We start from the raw sequence: 22,144 nt of genomic DNA, 5'->3' as shown, positions 1-22,144 counted from the left end.
ATAACCTAACGTTTTCACTGTAACTCCTTCAAGCACTGCAGACACAAGTGGTTTCCTTTCGACGGGTTTATTAAAGGCTTGGTCCTCCAATCCACGTGAAAACTTAAACAGAAACATATACGTTGCGTCAGGTCAACACAAACAATAATATACACGATATGAAAACAATACATCAGAAAAGCAAAATACAAATAAACATTAATTACCTCGTTGGCTGCATGCTACATAAAAAAGGGGTCTTGTTCTTCTGTTCTTGGTAACAGTCTTAGTGGTACACTACACATAGTCGTACTCGTACACTCTTCGAATCTAGAGAGCCTGTACAACTCGTCTCACCATTCCTGCCGCTGCAGGTGTCTTAATGAGTCCCAGTCTCCCAACATCCCTGCCGCTTGCTCGCAGGTGTCTTAATCAGACCCAAATGTAACAACACAACAGCAGCCTAACGGGACACCACATATGACCAGACGTCAAAATGAATATATTATAAATTGTAGCAAATTAAATAATAAAGAAAATAAGAAATGAAACATAAATACATTCTCAAATATTACACTTACAAACTGAAATAACATAAATGATGAAACCATATAATGGCCACAGTTACACTTAGATCAGGGCTTTGAAAGAATGAAAGACAATTCAGGCATTTGATGAAAGACTACACTCCCAGAGTTCAATGTAATCAATGTCACTCCACACAAATTCACACCTGGTAACAAAGGCCCAGCTTCCAGTCTGATGCCTTTTATTATTCCAATGTCTTGTGACCCAAGAGGCCCAGAGAGAGTTGTTGATAAAGCTAGTGTGACACACACACACACACACACACACACACATAATAATAATAAACGTTTCCTTTCCACTAGTCTGAAGGAAGACATGTTATGGAAGCAAAAGAAAGTTGCATCCCACATAGCCTGCTCACTTCTTTGAACTTTGAACCCCCATCTTTTTACTATATTTTGTCTACTGTATTTTGTCTCTTTGTGAATGCAGTTAGCCTGCTTAATTCTTAGACACTTCACTTTTTAACCTCTTATCTTTTCACTATACTTTGTTACATATACTGTATATGTTCTGTGTTCTGTGTATCTGTCCGCTTCGCCGTTAACACAGAATTCTCCAATACGATTGATAGCTGGGAAAATTCACTTTCTACATGAACAACACAAATGTACAAAATAAACGTCCTTCCTGTTTTAGACTTCGCTCTTTTATTTTGAAACCCCCCGGCGGGAAGTGTTATTGTTGTTTTTGCTAGTTTCCAAAGGAGAGGCGAGAAACACCGCAGCTCACATGAGCTGTTCGCACACACACAGACACACTCTCCCTCTCTCTGAATGAAACGGAATGCATTTAGGTATCACTCCGGAATCACGTTTCAACCAAGTCACTAACGTTGCTGTCATGAGCCTACAGTGATCAAATAAATAAAACATCCAACTCGCGCAACGACTCTGCAAAAAGTCGAGTCCCGTGGATATTATTGCGAGAGATAATTCATACATATTATGAAAGCCAATGTGTTGTTTAGAATCTGTCCAGTGCTACAAGCTGGAGAGGGGCAGTATGACAAGTCTCTGCGGGGGTCTAAACCCTATTCAAAGCACACACACCCGCTCTGTCTCTGAGTGTGTGCGCGTGTGTCTATGTGCGTGTATGTGACGTAAGCGTAAGCTGCGGTGAGTGTGGTTATCTGGAGAACCGGGATAATTACAGCCATACAATCTAGCAAGAATTAAACCTATTTACAAGTCGTATTAAGTTTTGCAAATAAGGAAACATGTAGAACCGTTCAAAGCACTCAAAAATGCCATTTCTCTATTTGATCCGATTTCTGAAATGCGCGACACTTTGGGCATTTGTGATGAATCATCTCGGCTCAGACAAGGCGATTTTCACACCTTTGTTCCACCGCATGCGGGAGCAAACAGGAGGTCCGACCCCAGAGGGTTTTAAGCCAACAGCCCCTTTGAGGCTCTGTAGCTCAAAACGGGCTATTGTGTTATTATCAACTTTGTTAATAAGACATAGATTGAAAAGTATCCGCCCGATTTGTACAAGTGATGGCTTATTTTGTAGGTAAGAACTTGTACTTAGATATAATGTACAAATATCTAAAATAGCTTGCTTAACAAGACCCTATTATCTGTGGCTGGTCACATCTGTGTTTTCTTGATGTTGATCTGGAGACCAAATGGCGCTTGTATATGGAAGCAACCGCATTTAGTGCACAATGTAGGGAATCTGGTGAGTGGGCAGGGAGAGCACAGTCATCAGCGTACAGTAGCTCCAGGATGTACTGGAAGGTGGTTTTGTTGGTGGCTTGAAGGAGCTGGATATTAAAGGGGAACTCTCTTATAAATGGCCTTTTTCAGTGTTTAGCATTGTTTCCTAGCTATGTGAACTTATATTAATATGATCTATGTCTCTAATTCTCATATTGGCGCATTCTTCCAATTCTCCTCTCACAATATTCACCCTCACTGAACTGAGTCATTTGAAAATGTGCGCGATATGTGATGTCATAAAGACACCGCTGCATGTTAATGTTCAGGCGGGGCCGTATAGCGCAGTGGTTTAGGAGCCCAGGCTCAAAACAGCTCGAGATCTTGAGGTAGAAAAATGCTGTTTTTGAGGACTTGATTAGAAATACAAAACAATGAATAAAAAAAATATATATATTACAGAGGTGTTCCATAGACTCACAGGAATTGTGTAAAAGTGCCCAAATAGTGAAAGAAATAGTAAAATAGTTCCCCTTTAAAAAGACGGCAGAGGCGACCATTCAAGAAGCCAACCTGCACACTTGGGAACAATTAGGGATTAAGTGTCTTGTTCAAGGACACTTCGACACGCTGCCCGGGAGGAGCGGAAATCGAACCAGGAACCTTCTGACTACCAGACAACCACTCTACCTTCTGAGCCACTGTCGCCCCCAAAGATCATGTCCACGGTGCCTCGACCACGCCTGAGGCCACACTTACAGACACAAACAAACCAAAGAGTTCTCATACCGGTAAACACACACATTCATGGACCCCGAGCATGCATATACACAGGCACACACACACACACACACACACACGTACACACACACACACACACACACACACACACACACACACACACACACACACACACACACACACACACACACACACACACACACACACACACACACACACACACACACACACACACATACGAACACGTGATGAGGAGTACTCCTTGGATGGATCTGTATGGTCTTAACAGAGTGGAATAGAGTGGCACCAAGGGATAAGGAGAGAGAGAGAGAGAGAGAGAGAGAGAGAGACACGAAACACACGGTGGGGAAGGGGGGGATGTGTTACGTTGTTTGCACACCTTGACAGGCTTTTTCTAACATGCATGCCAGCAGGGCAGATCTGGGCCTCTTAGGGATTTAGGAACCACTTGGAGCAAAGAGAGACAAATACATCACCGTTGGCGTGTGTGTGTGTGTGTGTGTGTGTGTGTGTGTGTGTGTGTGTGTGTGTGTGTGTGTGTGTGTGTGTGTGTGTGTGTGTGTGTGTGTGTGTGTGTGTGTGTGTGTGTGCGTGAGAGATGCTTCTATCTGCAGGAGTCCTGGTCTGATAGGTGGCACGTCGAGGCAGAGGGGACACTCTGCACTAGGGGTGGCTACTGGCAAGACCAGGCTGTCCTCTGAGCAAACTGCACTGGGCAACTCAACCTTCATGAACGACAATATCGCGTTTTTTATTTTTTTGATCCACTTTTTCTCCCATTTTTCTATATTTTTCTCCCATCCCAATTTCGTATCATCCAATTCAACCCTCCCCTGTCACGAACGCTGTTTCTTGCCTCCCACAAGCCGGATGCAATGTGGACTAAGTCATACATAGCACAAGTCCCCTCCGGTACTTGAGGTAACAGCAGTCGCATCTTTTCACCTGCGCAGCTCGATCTCTCAGTGTCGAGGAGTAACGCGTGGGAGGCTCACGCTGCCCCCGACACTTCCTGATTCTACTGCGCAGGCGCACCAACCGACTTGTAGGAGTCGCTTGTTCACAACGTTCGATCCCCACCCTTCAGTTTTCCCTCCCCGTAATACGGCCAATGTGTATTACTGCGGACGACCAGCTAAACTGAAAACAATGTGGAGAGCTGGATTCGAACACGCGAATCCTAGCGTCTCCACACTGGTGGCGAGTGCCTTGCCCACTACACCACCTAGCCGCCCTGACAATATTGTGTTTATAGAAGACAAGTAAAGATCAGGGAAGATACGTAGCTCAAACGGAAGAGCGTGGCACTGAGGAAGCAGACAGAAAATGGTTGGTCATTATCACCGTCAATCACTGTGGCGAGGAATCCGTTTGGTTGCCCCAAACAATAGCTTAATTCACACCTAAGCAGGGGTGTAAAGTACTTGCGTAATTGTACTTTGTTACAATACTTAAGTACTGTTTTGGGGGATTTGTACTTTACTCGAGGATTATTAGGTTTGTACACTTTTTGTACTTTTACTCAATTACATTTCAGAGAAGAAAAAAACATACTTTTAATAAGAAAAAAGAAAAGAAAAAAAACATACTTTTAATAATGTTAACGTTAGTTCGGCCAGAGAAAAAAAAACATACTTTTTTCTCTGGCCGAACTAACGTTAACATTATTAACCTCTTAAGCCCGACGGGACCGGTACCGGTCCCAAAATGACATCATGTCATAAATCAACCTCTGCAGACTGTCTGACAAAATTATGTTTTTTTTGTCAAACATATTCAAGTATAAACATCATAACCATGTCACAACAGCAGTTATAATGTATATTATCATCAATACGTTAGTTTACCAATAGGTTAACCTCTTAAGCACGGAGCCCTATTTTCTGAAAATCCGTCTAAAGGGACATCTAGGGACATCTATGGACCTCAGTGAATGTATTCCCAGTGTCAGAAATATTGTGTCTATTACTAGGCTTGCGTAAATTGTGATGAAACAAAGGAGAATATGAATTATGATTTTTCTTTGCATCTTTGACAGTGAATAACACCATGCTAAAAATTACCAGACATAAGAAACTGCCACTGAGCTCGTTCAGTACCTTTTTGAGATCACGTGTACAAAAGATCTAAGGAAATGAATAAAGGGGAAATGATTCAACAGAAGGTTTTGTAGATACAGTACTGAATTCTGCCATCCGGACCCATGCAATTTGAATTTATTATAGAATATAGAATATGAGGCCTATAAATGACCTTATTATAGGCCACTATTATATTATATAATTACACCGCTCTCACTCTTCTCCCTTCTTCCCCACTCTCACTCTTCTCCACCACTATTCTCACTTCTCCCTACTAATGAAAGAGCATTTTTATTTCACTAACTGTATGGATCCATATTGTAATAAAACGATCTTATTGAACTTCAGGAATCATCTCCTAATCATTCTGATATACATTTTCAATATCAGTATTCCGTTTTTTTATTAATAGTAGTAATACCTCAGACCACAGATCTTGATTTGCATGAAAACACATCATCACACTCTGTGTCGACTCTTCACTGTATCACGGTCACTCGACAACATTCACACACAACAGAAGCCACCGATGCCAATAAGACCCGGCTTACGCAGTTACCGTCGGTAGTGTGATAGTAAAGGGTTAACCTTCTGTAGTGTGGCAGTGAAAGGGTTAACCTGCTGTTGTGTGGCAGTGAAAAGGTTAACCTTCTGTGTATTGTCGCAGTGAAAGGGTTAACCGTTTGGTAGTGTGGCAGTGAAAGGGTTAAACATGGGCTTGTCAATCGGAGGCCTCGTCTTCATGTACAACATCACCCGAACAGATGGACACTGGATGTGGAGACGAGGTAAAGTATATTATTATTCACACACAGCATTTTGTTCGGGATCTATTTGCGTCTTGGCGAGTGTCGGACCAGCCCCCCTGCAGGGGAGACAATGAGCTTCACACCACAGTGTACTGTTCGGAAAAGGTGAAAAGTGTCGTACTGTAGATTGTTTTAAATTACTTTAAATGACAGTGGAGAGAGAGAGAGAGAGAGAGAGAGAGAGAGAGAGAGAGATAGTAGAGAGGGAGGGAGAGAGAGAAGAGAGAGAAGAGAAGAGAGAGAAGAGAGAGAGAACAGAGGGAGGGAAATAAGAGAGAAGAGAGAAAATTAAACACGCTATGTTTTCATCCAATTCTCAAGCAGATTTTAAGCAAACTTTTTAAATGTCACAAAACATAGAATGTGAATTAGGTGTGTTTCCCTTCCATCAGTTGAGTTGTGGGAGAGAGGGAGAGTGCATATGGATGCAGGTAATGATGGAGTTTTTTTTTTATCTTCATTGAATCTTCTTCCGGCTTCTCGAAGTTAAATAAAAGTTTATGATATTTATATATTTTCTTGGAACTACGAAGTCGCTGTATTTCTCTGTTGTTTGGACAATCTGTATCTGCTACCGATTGATTTGATAGATATAAGGGTTTAATTTGCTAATGGGCTTAAATAGCCTGATAATCCATTAAGTTAGTTAACGTTAACAATATGACAAAAGCAAAGCTAGTTTCAAAGTGCTTTACACAAAAAAAGACAGTACTGAATGCTGCCATCCAGACACATGCAATTTGAAATATGATTATAGAATATAGAATATCAGGCCTATAAATGACCTTATTATGGCCAAGTCGCACATCTATGGATCGGGCCAAATCTCCCCTTTCCAATGGCAGAGTTCAATCTGGATTTAGTATCAGCAGGCGTGATTCACTTTTTTATAATGTAGATTTCTCAGCCATTTTTCATCAGATTGCAATGCCGTTTTCTGCTAGACGTTCGTAGAAAGGTAGAGAAACTAAATGTGTTCTGTTTTATAGCAATAACGTTCAGGTTTGTGGGATGTGATCCCGGAAAAATAAGAGAAATAAAAAAGTCAATCTAGAAGTCAGATGATTGACAGGGGCTGGCGTGAGCCAGGAAGTGTCGTTTTTATTATTATTCGAAAGCCCATCGAAAGTCCCGGGTCTCCTCTCCTCATAGGACTACAAACAAAATGGTGGCGTAATTTCCTCACGTCAATCCTCGCCTTTTTCTGACTAGATTTCTATAACTCATATTTCACTAATAACACTTAAAACCATTGGTAAACAAACGTAGTGCTGAAAATATACACTTTGACTGCTGTTTTGACAGGGTTAGGGTATTTACTCTTGGCTACATAAAAACTAAAACATTAATTACTAGTACTACATTCTGTAGAGATGGATTTATAGCGTGATGTCATTGTCGGTCGGGCTTAAGAGGTTAAAAAGGTATGTGCCAACCGAGTCTGCTGTCCTAATGACGTGCAGGAGAGTGTTTCATAGTTTTGGGGCGTATAGTAGCTGAAAGCACTCTCACTGCTTTTTTGGTTTTCATCATCTCTATCTTAGCTTGATGGACCGAAGCACAGACACACACACACAGAGACACACACACACACAGAGACACACACACACACACACACACACACACACACACACACACACACACACACACACACACACACACACACACACACACACACACACACACACACACACACACACACACACACACACACACACACACACACACACACACACACAGAGACACACACACACACACACACACACACACACAGAGACACACACACACAGAGACACACACACACACACACACAGAGACACAGACACGGACAGAGACACAGACACACACACGCACAGAGACACAGACAAACACGCACATAGACACAGACAAACACACAGAGACACAGACAAACACACAGAGACACAGACAAACACACAGAGACACAGACAAACACACAGAGACACAGACAAACTGTTTGCAGATAGCGAGCATTTTGACTTGTTGCGTGGTGGCGATGTCTCGCAGATAATACAACTACAAGTATAATTATATAATATATATATTAAATAATTTTTTTTATAATATATTTAATTCGATTTTTTTTTATAAAACCAAAAACGATCGGTATCGGCAGTGTATCGGCCGATATGGCTCATAGACGATCGGTGATCGGTATCGGTGGCAAAAAACGTGATCGGGGCATCCCTAGCACAGAGACACAGACAAACACACAGAGACACAGACAAACACACAGAGACACAGACACACACACAGAGACACAGACACACACACAGAGACACAGACAAACACACAGAGACACAGACACACACACAGAGACACAGACACACACACAGAGACACAGACAAACACACAGAGACACAGACACACACACAGAGACACAGACACACACAAACAGGTGTTGTTTGTTGTTGCTGTGCTGCTGTGACCCACTGTCATCTCCATATATTTATATTTGTAAACACAACCTGATCCTACACTGTGAATGGAACGTGCAAACATTTTAATGTTACTCACTCATGTCTTGTATCTTCTGCCATTTTTTTATGGTTTAAGATGTTCATTCTAGTTAAGTATTGTGTGATTGTGTGATTTTGGGCGGACTAGCAAAGTACGTTTTTCATTGTACGGCAAACTCTCTTAATAAATCATCTTGAATAATTTCCTGGAGGTAGGAGGGAGCTGTTCCGTTTGTTGCACAGAATGCCAGGTCAAGACGTTGAAGCAGGTTCCCGCAGGAAAACTAAGTTCACAGTTCACTGTGATAATATAAATAAGCCACGATTGCCTATAACAAAGCAATACGGGTAGTAAGAAAGAAGAAACTTTTTCGATAAGATTATCACAGAGAATGGATATTATTCTCCACTATTGAGCAGCTACTCAACACTGCCCTGACCCTTCCGGAGGATTGATTGATTGATTGATTGATTGATTGATTGATTGATTGATTGATTGATTGATTGATTGATTGAAAATTGTATTAACAGATTGCAGAATGGGTACAGTACAGTACAGCTCAATACACACAATTGTTAAGGGGATGCAGACCAGAGAAAGACTTTCGTCTTGTTCAGGGGTCCCCCATTTTCAATTCATAATAACATATATGACATACATGACATACGGATAGACAGTACTGTTACATCTAGACATTTATGACATACCAGATCTACAAATATACAGTACTGATTATGAGTACAAAAAGAGTTTACAAAGAGGCACGTGGGAAATCTTTCAGGCGCCTACGTGGAAATTGAGGAAAACTAAACTCACAGTTCACAGCGATATATATACAGAGCAGTGGAGGCTGCTGACCAAATTTTTAGGTGAAGCACAAATTATTATATTATATTATATATTAAATAATATTTTAAAACATCCCCCACTGTGTGTCAGTGGTCAGTGGACACAGATGAAAACATATTAACATTAGGTGACAGCGGACCTGACCAGATGAAAACATATTAGGTGACAGCGCACCTGACCAGATGAAATCATATTAGGTGACAGCGCACCTGACCAGATGAAATCATATTAGGTGACAGCGCACCTGACCAGATCAAAACATATTAGGTGACAGCGCACCTGATCAGATCAAAACATTTTAGGTGACAGCGCACCTGACCAGATCAAAACATATTAGGTGAAGGTGACAAGGAAGCCACAGACTCATACCCCCCCGACACTCAACTAACCGCCTTGGACAGTCCTTCATACCAGTGGCCATCAGGCTCCACAACAGTGGGCAGCGACTGCTGCCAGACATCGACCTAGAACTAATAGGAACCCAAGTAGGACAATAACACTACCTTATGCATACTGCACCTTATGTGGATACTGTGATACTGTGAATAATGAATAATGTATATTTCAGTTAGTTAGATAGTAAATTATATTGACCTATTTGTTTACACTGCTTGTGTTGTTTTCACTACCTGTACCCCCCCCCCCTTCCCCCATGCTGCTATGATGCCTGAATTTCCCCAAGGGGATCAATAAAGGAATATCTTATCTTATCTTAAAAGGAAAGATGAAATTACCTACCTGGGTTCCATCCTATAGAGGCAAATCTTTCCTGTGACAAAATGGGATCCAATGTAATAAAACTAAGTCAACCAACGAACTAGATTCCTGTACCGGATCTCCTCTCTGGTAAACAAGAATACCTTGAAGACTCTAACAGGAGCACTCATTCAAGGGTACTACGACTATGCTTGCACCTCATGGTACCAAAGCACCTCAAAGGCACTAAAAACAAGATTACAAACATCACAAAACAAACTGGTCAGACTACTGCTTGACCTTACTCCTAAAACCCACCTCACCCCTGTCCACTTTGACAACCTAGGATGGCTTAGAGTAGACGAACGGAAACAAAGTTAGTACACACAATGCATAATGAAAAACTTAAATACGCATAGGCCTACAAAAAAAATATAATAATAATAATAATAATAATAATAATAATAATAATAATAATAATAATAATAATAATAATAATAATAATAATAATAATAATAATAATAATAATAATAATAATAATAATAATAATAATAATAATAATAATAATAAATAAAATAACATTATATCCTCTGGTACAACTCTGCCTTGTGCAGAAATGTCAGCACTGCCTCTGTGATCAGCTGGTGGTTCTCATTATTCAGGCCAAAGATTCGGGGACAGCCTTACCAAACATTATTTATATTATTCAAATGGCACTCAAACATGTTCCGTTGTGATGTCATAATAGCACATTCGTGATGTCACAGTATGATGTCATAATCAAACATTCTAGAACATTTGTGATCTATATACTCAACAATTCTCTCAGAGGATTGTTGAGTATATAGATCGATTGGTGGCGATTGGTGGCCCCGGCCTGTGAACGGCTACCCAGGGTATTGGGAGGATCGTGATGGAAGTAAATGGTGTGAGAAGGGCGAGGAAGATAGCGAAAGGGAACAGGCAGATATGGAGCTAACGACCGATAACGGAGAGGGAAGTGAGAAGGAGGCCTCGGAGATGGTGGAAGACAAAGGGAAGGAGTCGGATGGTGTAAAGAAGAAGAAGAAGGAAGAGGAAGAACGGGAGAGGGAGGAGGAGGGGTGGGATACGGTGAGGAAGAAGAGGAAGAAGCGGACGGAGAGGAACGACAGCGATGGGGATAGTGAGAGTAGGGGGGAGGAGAGGGGGGGAGAAGGGGGGAAGAGGAAGAAAGGGGGGGACGATAGCTCAAGTGGTCCGGGAGACGAGGGTGCAGGAAAAGATGTGGCAAAAGCGGAAGTGATCCATATAGTGGTCAGGCTTGAGGGGGAGAGGGATGAGAGGAAAGTAGGTAGGCTCGAGTGGCCCAAACTCATTGCCGAGCAATTAGGAGAGGTAAAGTACGTGAACGTTTTGTGGGATGGGAATCTGGCCGTAGGGTGTGGTAGTGAGGGGCAGGTGGAGGTGGCTAGGCAGATGCAGAGCATTGGGGGGGTGGGTATAAGTAAGGTGGCGAGAGTAGGGGAGAAGAGGGGGGGGGATGTAAGGGGGTGATAGTTGGGGTACCGGTCGAGGTTACAGTAGAGCAGCTGGTGGAAGAGCTAAAGGAGGACAGGCGTAATGGCATAGTTAAGAGTGCAGCAAGGATGAAGAGGGGAGCGGAGAGGGCAGTGACGGGGACGGTAGTGATTACGTTTGAGGGTGGGGTTGTTCCTAGCGAGGTATTAGTAGGGCGTAGGATGTATAGGGTTAGGGAATTTGTTCATAATCCTCTTAGGTGCTATAGGTGCCAGGGGTTTGGCCATATAGCTACCACGTGTATGAAGGGGATGAGGTGCGCTAGGTGTGGCGGGGAACATGAATATGGGAAATGTGGAGAGGGAGTGAAGCCGAGGTGCTGTAGTTGTGGTGGGGAGCACAGTGTAGCGTTTCGGGGGTGCGAGGTGATGATGAAGCAGGTCGCGGATCGGAGAGAGAGAAGGGAGGGTAAGTTGACGTATGCTGGGGCGGTTAGCAGGGCAGGACAGGGGAGCCAAGAAAGGGTGCAGGGGGTTGAAGGAGGGCATTTGGCAGTGAGGGTAGAGCAGGTGGAAAGAGACAGGGGAAGGGAGGAGAAATTAGGTATTGTGGCCTTCGTGGCAGGGGTAGTTACTGGTATGGCAGAGGTTACGGGTAGAACAGAGATGGTGAAGATGATTGTTAGGATAGCGGTTCAACATCTGGGATTGGAAGGTCTGGACTGGAGGGAGGTGTGTGAAGAGTTGGCTGAGGGGGCTGCGAGGGACAGGGCTGCGAGGGACAAAGCGGCCCAGGATAAGATAGCAGGGGGCAAGGAGGGTCCCGCGGAGGGGGGCTCAGACAGGAAGTAGCAGCAGTAGAGGCACTCCAATGGACAATGTAGTTGATGACGGGGTCCAGTAGAAGAAGAAAAAGAAGGTGAAGAAGGATAAGAAGGAGAAGAAGAAGAGCCCATAAAAAGAATTGCGGAGGGCAGTAATACGCCTCGATGCGTCTACTCTGCCGGAAATTCAAATAAGAAGAAGAAGAAGAGGAGCTCAGTGTGCATCTTTGAACAGTACTGAACAGTACTGAACAGATAGACTAAACAACACAGATTGAAGCCTGCATCTCTCAACCAAGGTGCCTTGCCGACCGTTTTGCTGTGGAAAGGTGAGAGCAATCATGCCCCACAACACGCTGAAGATGAACTACTCCGCCGAGCAGGAGTTCCCCGACCTCAGCAAGCACAACAACCACATGGCCAAGATCCTGACCCCGGAGATCTACTCCAGCCTGCGGGACAAAGAGACCCCCAGTGGATTCACCCTGGACGACGTCATTCAGACCGGCGTCGATAACCCAGGCCACCCCTTCATCATGACCGTGGGCTGCGTGGCCGGAGACGAGGAGACGTACGAGGTCTTCAAGGAGCTGCTGGACCCCATCATCGAGGATCGCCACGGGGGCTACAAGCCCTCAGACAAACACAAGACGGACCTGAACCCAGACAACCTCCAGGGCGGTGACGACCTGGACCCCAACTACGTGCTGAGCTCCAGGGTGCGGACCGGAAGGAGCGTGCGCGGCATCGCCCTGCCCCCCCACTGCAGCCGCGGGGAGCGACGCGCCATCGAGACCCTCTCCATTGAAAGTCTAGACTCCCTGGACGGCGACCTGAAAGGCACGTACTACGCCCTGAAGAACATGACGGATGAGGAACAGAACAAGCTGATCGATGACCACTTCCTGTTCGACAAGCCCGTGTCTCCACTGCTGCTGGCGTCCGGCATGGCCCGCGACTGGCCCGACGGCAGGGGCATCTGGCACAACGACAACAAGACCTTCCTGGTGTGGGTGAACGAGGAAGACCACCTGCGTGTGATCTCCATGCAGAAGGGAGGCAACATGAAGGAGGTGTTCAATCGCTTCTGCACCGGCCTCACAAAGATCGAGTCCCTGTTCAAGGACAAGGGTCATGAGTTCATGTGGAACGAGCACCTGGGCTACGTCCTCACCTGCCCCTCCAACCTGGGCACCGGGCTGCGCGCCGGAGTGCACGTCAAGCTACCCAACGTCAGCAAGCACGAGAAGTTCGAAGAGATCCTCAAGAGGCTGAGGCTTCAGAAGCGCGGCACAGGTGGAGTGGACACGGCATCGCTGGGGGGTATCTTCGACATCTCTAACGCCGACCGCCTGGGCTTCTCCGAGGTGGAGCTGATGCAGATGGTGGTCGACGGCGTCAAGCTGCTGGTGGAGATGGAGAAGCGCCTGGAGGCGGGCAAGTCCCTCGACGACATCATGCCCGACCAGAAGTGATGAACCCGTTGACCTAACTCCTCCCCCCTCACCACCCCCCCCCCCCCCCCCCCCTCCTGGTCTCCCCCCCCCCCTCCCCGTATAAAAAAAACAATAATCTTAACTACATCAAAGAAAATACACTCCGCCCCCCGAGCATTTAGCGGCACTAAGAATATAAAAAAAAATTGCAATGGGCCTGGTCTACAAGATACACTACACCACTAAGATACCCATGTGCATGTCGAAATACTTCCCAAAGGTCAGTGAATACCACGACCACAACACCAGAGGGAGTTCCACAAATCATGTTCAACCCAGATAAAATAATTTAAAAAGTAAAAAAAATAAAAAAATAAAAAACGTTTTTTTTTAATAAAAGAAAATAGTCATAACTTAGAAATTAGATTGCATAGGTCTATGAATCGATATCGCGATTCTGTTTCGATTAATTGCCCAGCCCTACAGTGTGTACAGTAAGTTAGCTTGGTGATTATCATTGTGATGTAGGCTAAGCTGCCTAGCTACTGTTAGCATACAAGCACTGTAGCCTACTTACTTTTTCATCCACAACGTTTTTTCTGATCCAGATGCATAAATCCACTTCTTCATGTTGCTCAGTTGCTGGTTTATACTTCGGTCCTAATGTTGGCGCAAAGTTTAATTTAGCCTGACTTGTTATAGCTGTACAGCTTACTAACTACTAAACAACAACTTTCTCATAGTCTCAACTTTCACATAGTCAAAATGGGTCCAGCTGCATGTCCGGAGGATAGGTTTAGCTCGGGCCAATCTCAAGTTTCTCAAGTTTCTTTATTAGTTGTCATACAGAAGTACAGAATACTTTTATACAAAATGCTTCTTTATGTTACATTTTGTATAAAAGCTTAGATGAAGTTAAGATCTGTAACACCTTAACCCTTTCACTGCCGCACTACCAAACGGTTAACCCTTCGTGACCGTCGGTAGTGTGATAGTAAAGGGTTAACCTTCTGTCGTGTGGCAGTGAAAGGGTTAAGGGGGAGCAGGGTGAAACCAAGGATAGCAGCACCCAATGTGTCCAAGTTCATTCTGAAGGAATAAAACACACACCTGGATTAACAACAGGGTGCTTGTGTCCCCAAAAGCACAAGAGGACCCACGGCAAGGCTGCCTTCACCGTCACATCGCATGCCCTGACAAAGACTCCACACGTCAGTTCTGACAGCCTGATGAATGTATTCCTATCAGTTTGGAGTGTGAGGTTCTCATGTCACGGTGTATTAATCCAACGGCGGGTCGTGGTGACATCGGCGGTCATCTGAGACGAGAGGTGGAAAAGAAAACAACGCACAAAAGGTTGTCAAGGCAACCGGAGTCACTGGAGTTCGTCACCATTCCAGGGAGGAGAGCAACAGCGAGAACGATAGACTGAGACGGATAGAGACGGAGAGAAAGCAAACTCCCCTTTCATTAAACACAGATGTAATTGGCCAGTCGATGCCTCATCCCCCCCCCCCCCCCCCCCCCCTCCTTTACTCCACCGGATGATAGATTTAGATGTACCTCCCGCCTTGGCCTCGCTCCCCCCTGGCCCACTGAAGCAGCAATAGAGACAGGTGAACAGTGTGGAGGCCGGAGCACCAATAACTAGAAAGGTCAAGAGAGCTGGACTGCTGCTGGACTCAATGAGTATCAATACCTCTACACACACACACACACACACACACGCACGCACGCACGCACGCACGCACGCACGCACGCACGCACGCACGCACGCACGCACGCACACACACACACGCACACACACACACACACATGCACACACACACACACACACACACACACACACACACACACACACACACACGCGCGCGCGCACACACACACACACACACACACACACACACACACACACAGGATAGAGACGTGAAGGGGGATTTGATCTTGTGTCATGATCCCTGTCAGAATTACGGATCGTTTTGCTTATAAATGCTGTCAGTTATTTTCAGAATGAAAAATCTAACTTATAGACCTTTTCTAACCTGACAACATAAACATCCTACATGGGCCCGACTTTAAGAGAGGGAGAGAAGAGAGAGAGAGCCAGAGAGGGAGAGAAGAGAGAGAGAGCCAGAGAGGGAGAGAAGAGAGAGCAAGAGAGAGAGAGATAGAGAGAGAAGTTACCCATTTAGTCAGAGAGGGAATTTGCATCAGAGCAGCATGTTTCAGTTTATGTCAAAGGTCCACTTTACATTCTCCTGTAAATGTAACGTCACGGTGACCAATCGCAGCCACTCTTATTGTCTGGGACCAAATACGGCCACGCCCCATTCCCAGTAAAAAGTGGGAATCTCTAGAATGGGTTTCGGGCGACGCTGTATACGGAAGTGGCTCTCAAGGTGACGATTAGACAACACTTTCTGTTGCCAGTAGATGGCAGCATTGGTTTAAAATTAAAAGGTGAAAATGTTGAAAACTACATGAATACATTTCCCAAGAGCGTTAGCACAGGTCACATGTCACTGGGATGTGTCTATTCTTCGACCTGATCTGAACAGCGGTAAACTATTACTGCGGCGTCAGTATAGCGACCGTGAATGGTAAACTAATTATCTTAACAAAAGTGCGCTGGTAGCGTTACATATGTTGTCTAAAGGGGGACATATGGTACAATTTAAGATTTGAATGATAATCGGCATATAAAGGACAACACAAAGCATCGTTAATTTGTAAGAAACCCCAATGAAAACGGCAATATTCGCTATTGTTATGAAAATGTGCTAGAATCCTATAAAAATGTGGACGCATTTGGTCTACGTTCCGTTACATACCGGGGAGGTATTGTTAGGATAAGGTAAGATGTTTGATCTCACACACATAAAAGCCAGCAACACTGCAATCCACTTAACTAGAATGGGTACCCAAGGAAGCATGCATATTATGCTACAGTGAGTCATAAATAGTTCAATGTACGCACATCTTTTACGTCGTCTCTTGTAAGAATTGGACACCGCCTTGCCATGGAGCGATGGCCAAGAGTGTAACGTTGGGGGTTCGCTCTGCTCAGTGAGCGATCCTCTGGCGTTCCCTGGTGGGTAATTGCCATGTCTACCTGTCTTAATTACTTTCATTGTTACCTGGTGTGTCTCGTTAGTTTGCCTTCATATTCTCCCCTGTGTCTCACAAACCCTGTCAGTCGATCACCAAACTGTCCGTGAGTAGCACCTGCCTGTGTAAACCTCATCGCTCCTCTCCACGGAGGATAAGTGTGCTCACTATGTGCTCTTAGTTGTCGTGTCATTTTGCCACATGAATTCGTTATTGAAAGTGTACCTTGCTTCGTGTATATGCAACACCATCGTTTGCCGTGTTTTCATTTAGTTTATCCCGTTTTGGAGACTTTGCTTTCTCCCCTTTATTTTCCCCTCTTTAATGTTTAGTTTACTTTGTGTTTATTATTATTCATCGCCTTTTGGAGACGGGAGATTTTCTCCCCTTTTGTTTATTCGCATTCATATGCTTGTTCATACATCTACTCAAATAAAAGAGTATTCCTTTGTTTGAAAACCTACACCTGCATCCAGTCTTCTCTGTTCTGCACTGCACCTGGGTCCAACACACCTACCAAACCGTAACACAAGAGTATTGGTATTCTTGGAAGAACACGTCACCTGATGAGCACTGAGGTTGCCACTATGTTATATCACTCTATGGTTTACCCATATATCAATTACTGTAATTTAGTCTGGGGTAGTACTCATCAGACCAAACTTGAGCGCATTATACCGTCTGCAGAAACGAGCTCTAAGAATAATCAGCTGTGTACATCGAAGTCATTCTTCTCAGCCTCTATTTCATAAGTTAGGTATCCTCAGTGTTTATCAAGTGAATCATCTCCAGACTTTAAAAGAGCACTGAAATCACTTCTGCTAGCTCATCAATATTTTCCATATGGGCTCCCTATACAAACTGTGGTCTGATGGCTTTCTTTTCATGTAGCTTATATTATTTTTGTTCTCCTTCACATTTCTTTGTCGATTATATTGTATTATATGTAATTGTTTTTATATGTGTAAATAAACAAAAGATAAGAAAGAAAAGAAAGTAATCATGTTTTTATTGTCTGTTTTCATAGAAATGTGAAGATGTAGTGGCTACTGGGACATAATTCACGGCATCCTAGCCTATTGTGGTGTTGACTACATCTCCCGTGATCCTTAGCGGGGGATGACGTAGTTAAAGAGAGACGAGTGAGAGATGAATGACAGTGTTGTTTGTGCGACTGTAGAGTGCGTAATAAAATAGTATTTTTGCATCGGAACACGGCTCCGTTTTCACTATCATTACCGCATTCCTACATTGGTGACCCTGGTTTTCTCTTGGACGTATTTCGGAGATTACATCGAACATGACTGACCAACAGCAACAGAACGCAGATTGCAGATATTTGAACGCCGTTTCACTCAAGCTGCCGGTGTTTTGGGAGCAGAGTGCCAACGCTTGGTTTGCGCAAGCTGAAGCTCAATTCGCTCTCAGGGACATTACCGCGGACGCCACCAAGTACTACTATGTGGTAGCAGCCCTTACGAACTCAACTGTGGCGAGAGTGGTGAGTTTGCTGGAAAACCCACCTACACATGACAAATATGTTGCTATAAAAACACACCTTAAAGAGGCTTTCGGTCTATCTGAATCTGACCGTGCTCGCCAGCTTCTCTCTCTACCTGGATTGGGTGACTCAAAGCCCTCTGAACTGATGGACCACATGCTAGCTTTGCTGGGTGACCATGGGCCATGTTTTCTATTTAAAGAGCTTTTCCTGCAACAGCTGCCAGACTATGTGCGTTTACCTATGGCTAATTCCATCAAAACTGACTTTCGCCAGCTAGCTAGAGAAGCAGATGTATTTTTCTCAGCTGGGAAGAGGTGTGTGGCAGCATCAGCCTACACCGTTGATGAACAGGGTTTCCAACCACTCTCTATCTCTGCCGCGGCTATGCCCCGCCAGGTGAGGCCGTCGGGGTTGTGTTTTTACCACGCAAAGTTTGGGAACAAAGCTAAGAAGTGTCTGCCACCATGTAACTACAGTGGGTCGGGAGACGCACTGGCTGCCACTCATTAGCAGCCGTGAGTGTTGGCCATCCTGCAGGCTTGCTGTACGTCACCGACTCACTCTCCGGCCGCCATTTTTTTTATGTGACACGGGTGCCCAGGTGAGCGTGTTGCCGGCGTCCACTCAGGATTTCCACTCAGCGAGACGGGGCCCCGCCCTTGAAGCTGCCAATGGCAGTGCGATCCCTACATTTGGCAAACGCACCGTGGCATTATGTTTTGCTGACCAGCGTTTCACCTGGGATTTCGTGTTGGCCAAGGTGTCCACTCCCCTCCTAGGCGCTGACTTTCTCTGTGCCAACAGTCTCTTGGTAGACGTGGGGAATCGCCGGCTCGTCAATGCTGAGACTTTTGGCTCCTTGGCATGTGAGCGCAGTGACACAGCCACAATGACACTGTCCAGCGCCGTCGCGCCCACTGATGATTTCTCCCGCCTCCTGTTGGAGTTCTCGGACATCACAACACCCACCTTCTCGTCCGCGGCCACTAAGCATGGAGTCGTTCATTACATCTCCACGGAAGGCCCACCAGTACATGCTAGGGCTCGTCGTCTCGACGCACACAAGCTCACCATCGCTAATAATAATAATAATAATAATAATAATAATAATGGATTGGATTTATATAGCGCTCTTCGTGACACCCCAGTGACCCCAGAGCGCTTACAGAGTCCATTATTCGTTCATACACAGTCATACCGGTGGTGGTAAGCTACAATTTCAGCCAGAGCTAAGAATGAGTTTGCCTCCATGGAGGCACTGGGCATCGTTCGTCGTTCCGACAGTCCTTGGGCCTCGCCTCTCCATCTCGTGCCAAAGGCTAACGGCGGCTGGCGTCCGTGTGGCGACTACCGGCGCCTTAATGACGCCACTACACCTGATCGTTACCCGGTTCCACACATACAAGATTTTTCAGCCCACCTGTTTTTTCGAGGGTGGATCTGGTGAGAGGATACCACCAGGTGCCCGTTAGCCCTCAGGACATCCCCAAGACGGCAGTTATAACCCCATTCGGACTCTTTGAATTTCTGAGGATGCCTTTTGGCCTAAAAAATGCTGCTCAGACCTTTCAGAGGTTAATGGATGCCATGCTGCGCAACCTGTCTTTCGTGTTCGTCTACCTGGACGATATCCTGGTAGCCAGCACGTCCAAGGCAGAACACCTAACACACCTCCGGCTCCTTTTCAGTCGCCTCAGAGAGCATGGATTAATCATCAACCCAGCAAAGTGTCAGTTTGGACTGCCTGCCATGGACTTGCTTGGCCACCACATCACTACTGCTGGGGCGGTCCCATTACCAGTAAAGGTGGAAGCAGTGCTGCGGCTCCCACGCCCTACCACGGTTAGGGCCTTGCAGGAGTTCCTGGGGATGGTGAATTTCTATCATCGATTCATCCCTCAGGCTGCCCACCTAATGCGCCCCCTGTATGGGGCTCTCAAGGGCAAGACTCCCAAGCATGCCATCGCCTGGTCCGACGACATGTCAAAGGCGGTCTCGGATACCAAGGAGGCCCATGCGAGCGCAACCATGCTGACGCACCCCGTGCCTGAGGCTCCCGTGGCGTTGACAACTGATGCCTCGGATTATGCCGTTGGAGCAGTTTACGAGCAGTTGGTCAAGGGTATTTGGCAACCCCTGGCGTTCTTCAGCCGACAACTCCGTTCCAGTGAACAGAAGTGTCCGTGAGCTCCTCGCCCTGTACTTGGCAGTCAGACATTTCCGTTTCCTGCTGGAGGCTCGCCCTTTCACTGTTTTTGTAGACCACAAACCCTTGATTTTTGCTATGGCGAAGGTGTCTGAACCGTGGTCTGCCAGGCAACAACGCCATCTGGCTTTCATCTCTGAGTTCACCACTGACATCCGGCATGTGGCGGGGAAGGACAACCCCGTGGCTGACTGCCTCTCTCGGGCCACCATCGGTGCTGTCCACCTGGGCATTGATTACGCCCGTATGGCTGTGGATCAGGTTTCAGACCCAGACACCCAGGCATGCAGGACGGCGGACCCCCGGACCTGCCGTTCGAGGCCTGTTCAGTGTCAGCCTACTGCTTTACCACTGCCTCTGGTTCCTGTGCCTGCCCAGGGGTACCGGAGTCGTTTTTGGCGGGTCGTCAGAGCCCCGGGACGTTTTTTGGGGCCAGTTCTGGTGAATTCTGGGGGGACGTGTGTAGTGGCTACTGGGACATAATTCACGGCATCCTAGCCTATTGTGGTGTTGACTACATCTCCCGTGATCCTTAGCGGGGGATGACGTAGTTAAAGAGAGACGAGTGAGAGATGAATGGCAGTGTTGTTTGTGCGACTGTAGAGTGAGTAATAAAATAGTATTTTTGCATCGGAACACGGCTCCGTTTTCACTATTATTACCACATTCTTACAAAGACATGTTTCAGTATTCGTGTGCTCTCACTATGTTGTTTTTATTTGTGTTTGTTTTAATGTTGTTCTATTATGTGAACATGTTCTGCATGCTGCCTTTTGACCAGGGCCCACTTGAAAAAGAGGTGGAAATATCAATGTGATTACCCTGGTTAAATATCAATGTGATTACCCTGGTTAAATATCAATGTGATTAATTGGGGACTCACGCTACCAGCCCTAATATGTTGTAACCTGTTAAGCCTTAAGGTCCCCCTATATCCCCCCTTTATCATAAATCGATCAATAGATACCGTATTAGATCCCCAATTATCATATCATGGGGTATCATTGGCTACAACCCTGTACAAAGATTTTCAAGATCGCCAAATGATTGACGGAGCTAGAGCCCCGGGAGTCGGGGTGGTAATGTGTACTTTTGCATACTTTGGGGCACGCCTCACATATCGGCATGTAACTCGAGAACCACTGAACGGATTTTGTCACCTGAAAGGGCAATCCACAGGCAACAAATAGGGCTTTAATTATATCTATATACTGTATTAAAAGAAATGCACACCGAGCCACTAGAGGTCGGAAAAGTGGCGTACACATGTGGGCCCTTGGATGTTAAGAGGTTAATGTTTAAAAAAAAAAAAAACGTGTAGCCAAGAGTATAGACCATAACCCTATCAAAAACAGTAGTCAAAGTGTATATTTTCATTTTTACCGATGTTTTATACGATTTATCGGAAATACTAATTTATCGGAAAATGCTAATTATCCAGATTCAACCCTGCCATTGGAAAGTGGCGCATTTTCCCTATCCATAGATGTATGATTTGGCCATAATAAGGTCAAGGTCAAGTTCAAGGTCAAATATGAATTCATAATTAAAATCGATTATCATTTATTACTGTATCTACAAATCCTTCTGTTTAATCATCTTCCCTTTATTAATTTGCTTAGATTTTTTGTACACATGATCTCAATAAGGTGGTGAATGAG

General features: G+C 45.2%; 2 protein-coding genes across 2 annotated transcripts in view; one reads left to right on the top strand and one right to left on the bottom strand.

Moving 5' to 3' along the window:
• The window catches only part of LOC311247289 (uncharacterized protein), a gene marked incomplete at its 3' end in the record, with an annotated part of 277,946 nt that overhangs the window by 204,050 nt on the left and 51,752 nt on the right, over positions 1 to 22,144 (bottom strand). The gene's annotated exons all lie outside the window — the stretch shown is intronic.
• On the top strand, positions 12,571 to 13,704 carry LOC311247265 (creatine kinase, testis isozyme-like; the record flags this gene model as incomplete). The annotated part of the gene is made up of 1 exon (XM_084337626.1): positions 12,571 to 13,704. The coding sequence occupies one exon, from the start codon at positions 12,571 to 12,573 to the stop codon at positions 13,702 to 13,704; it is 1,134 nt and encodes a 377-aa protein (XP_084193752.1).

Source organism: Notolepis coatsorum, assembly GCF_963971535.1.
Source record: "Notolepis coatsorum genome assembly, chromosome: 20".
NCBI classification, from domain to species: Eukaryota; Metazoa; Chordata; class Actinopteri; order Aulopiformes; family Paralepididae; genus Notolepis; species Notolepis coatsorum.
The sequence above is the reverse complement of the archived record's forward strand: the minus strand, read 5'-3'. Positions and strand labels throughout refer to the sequence as shown.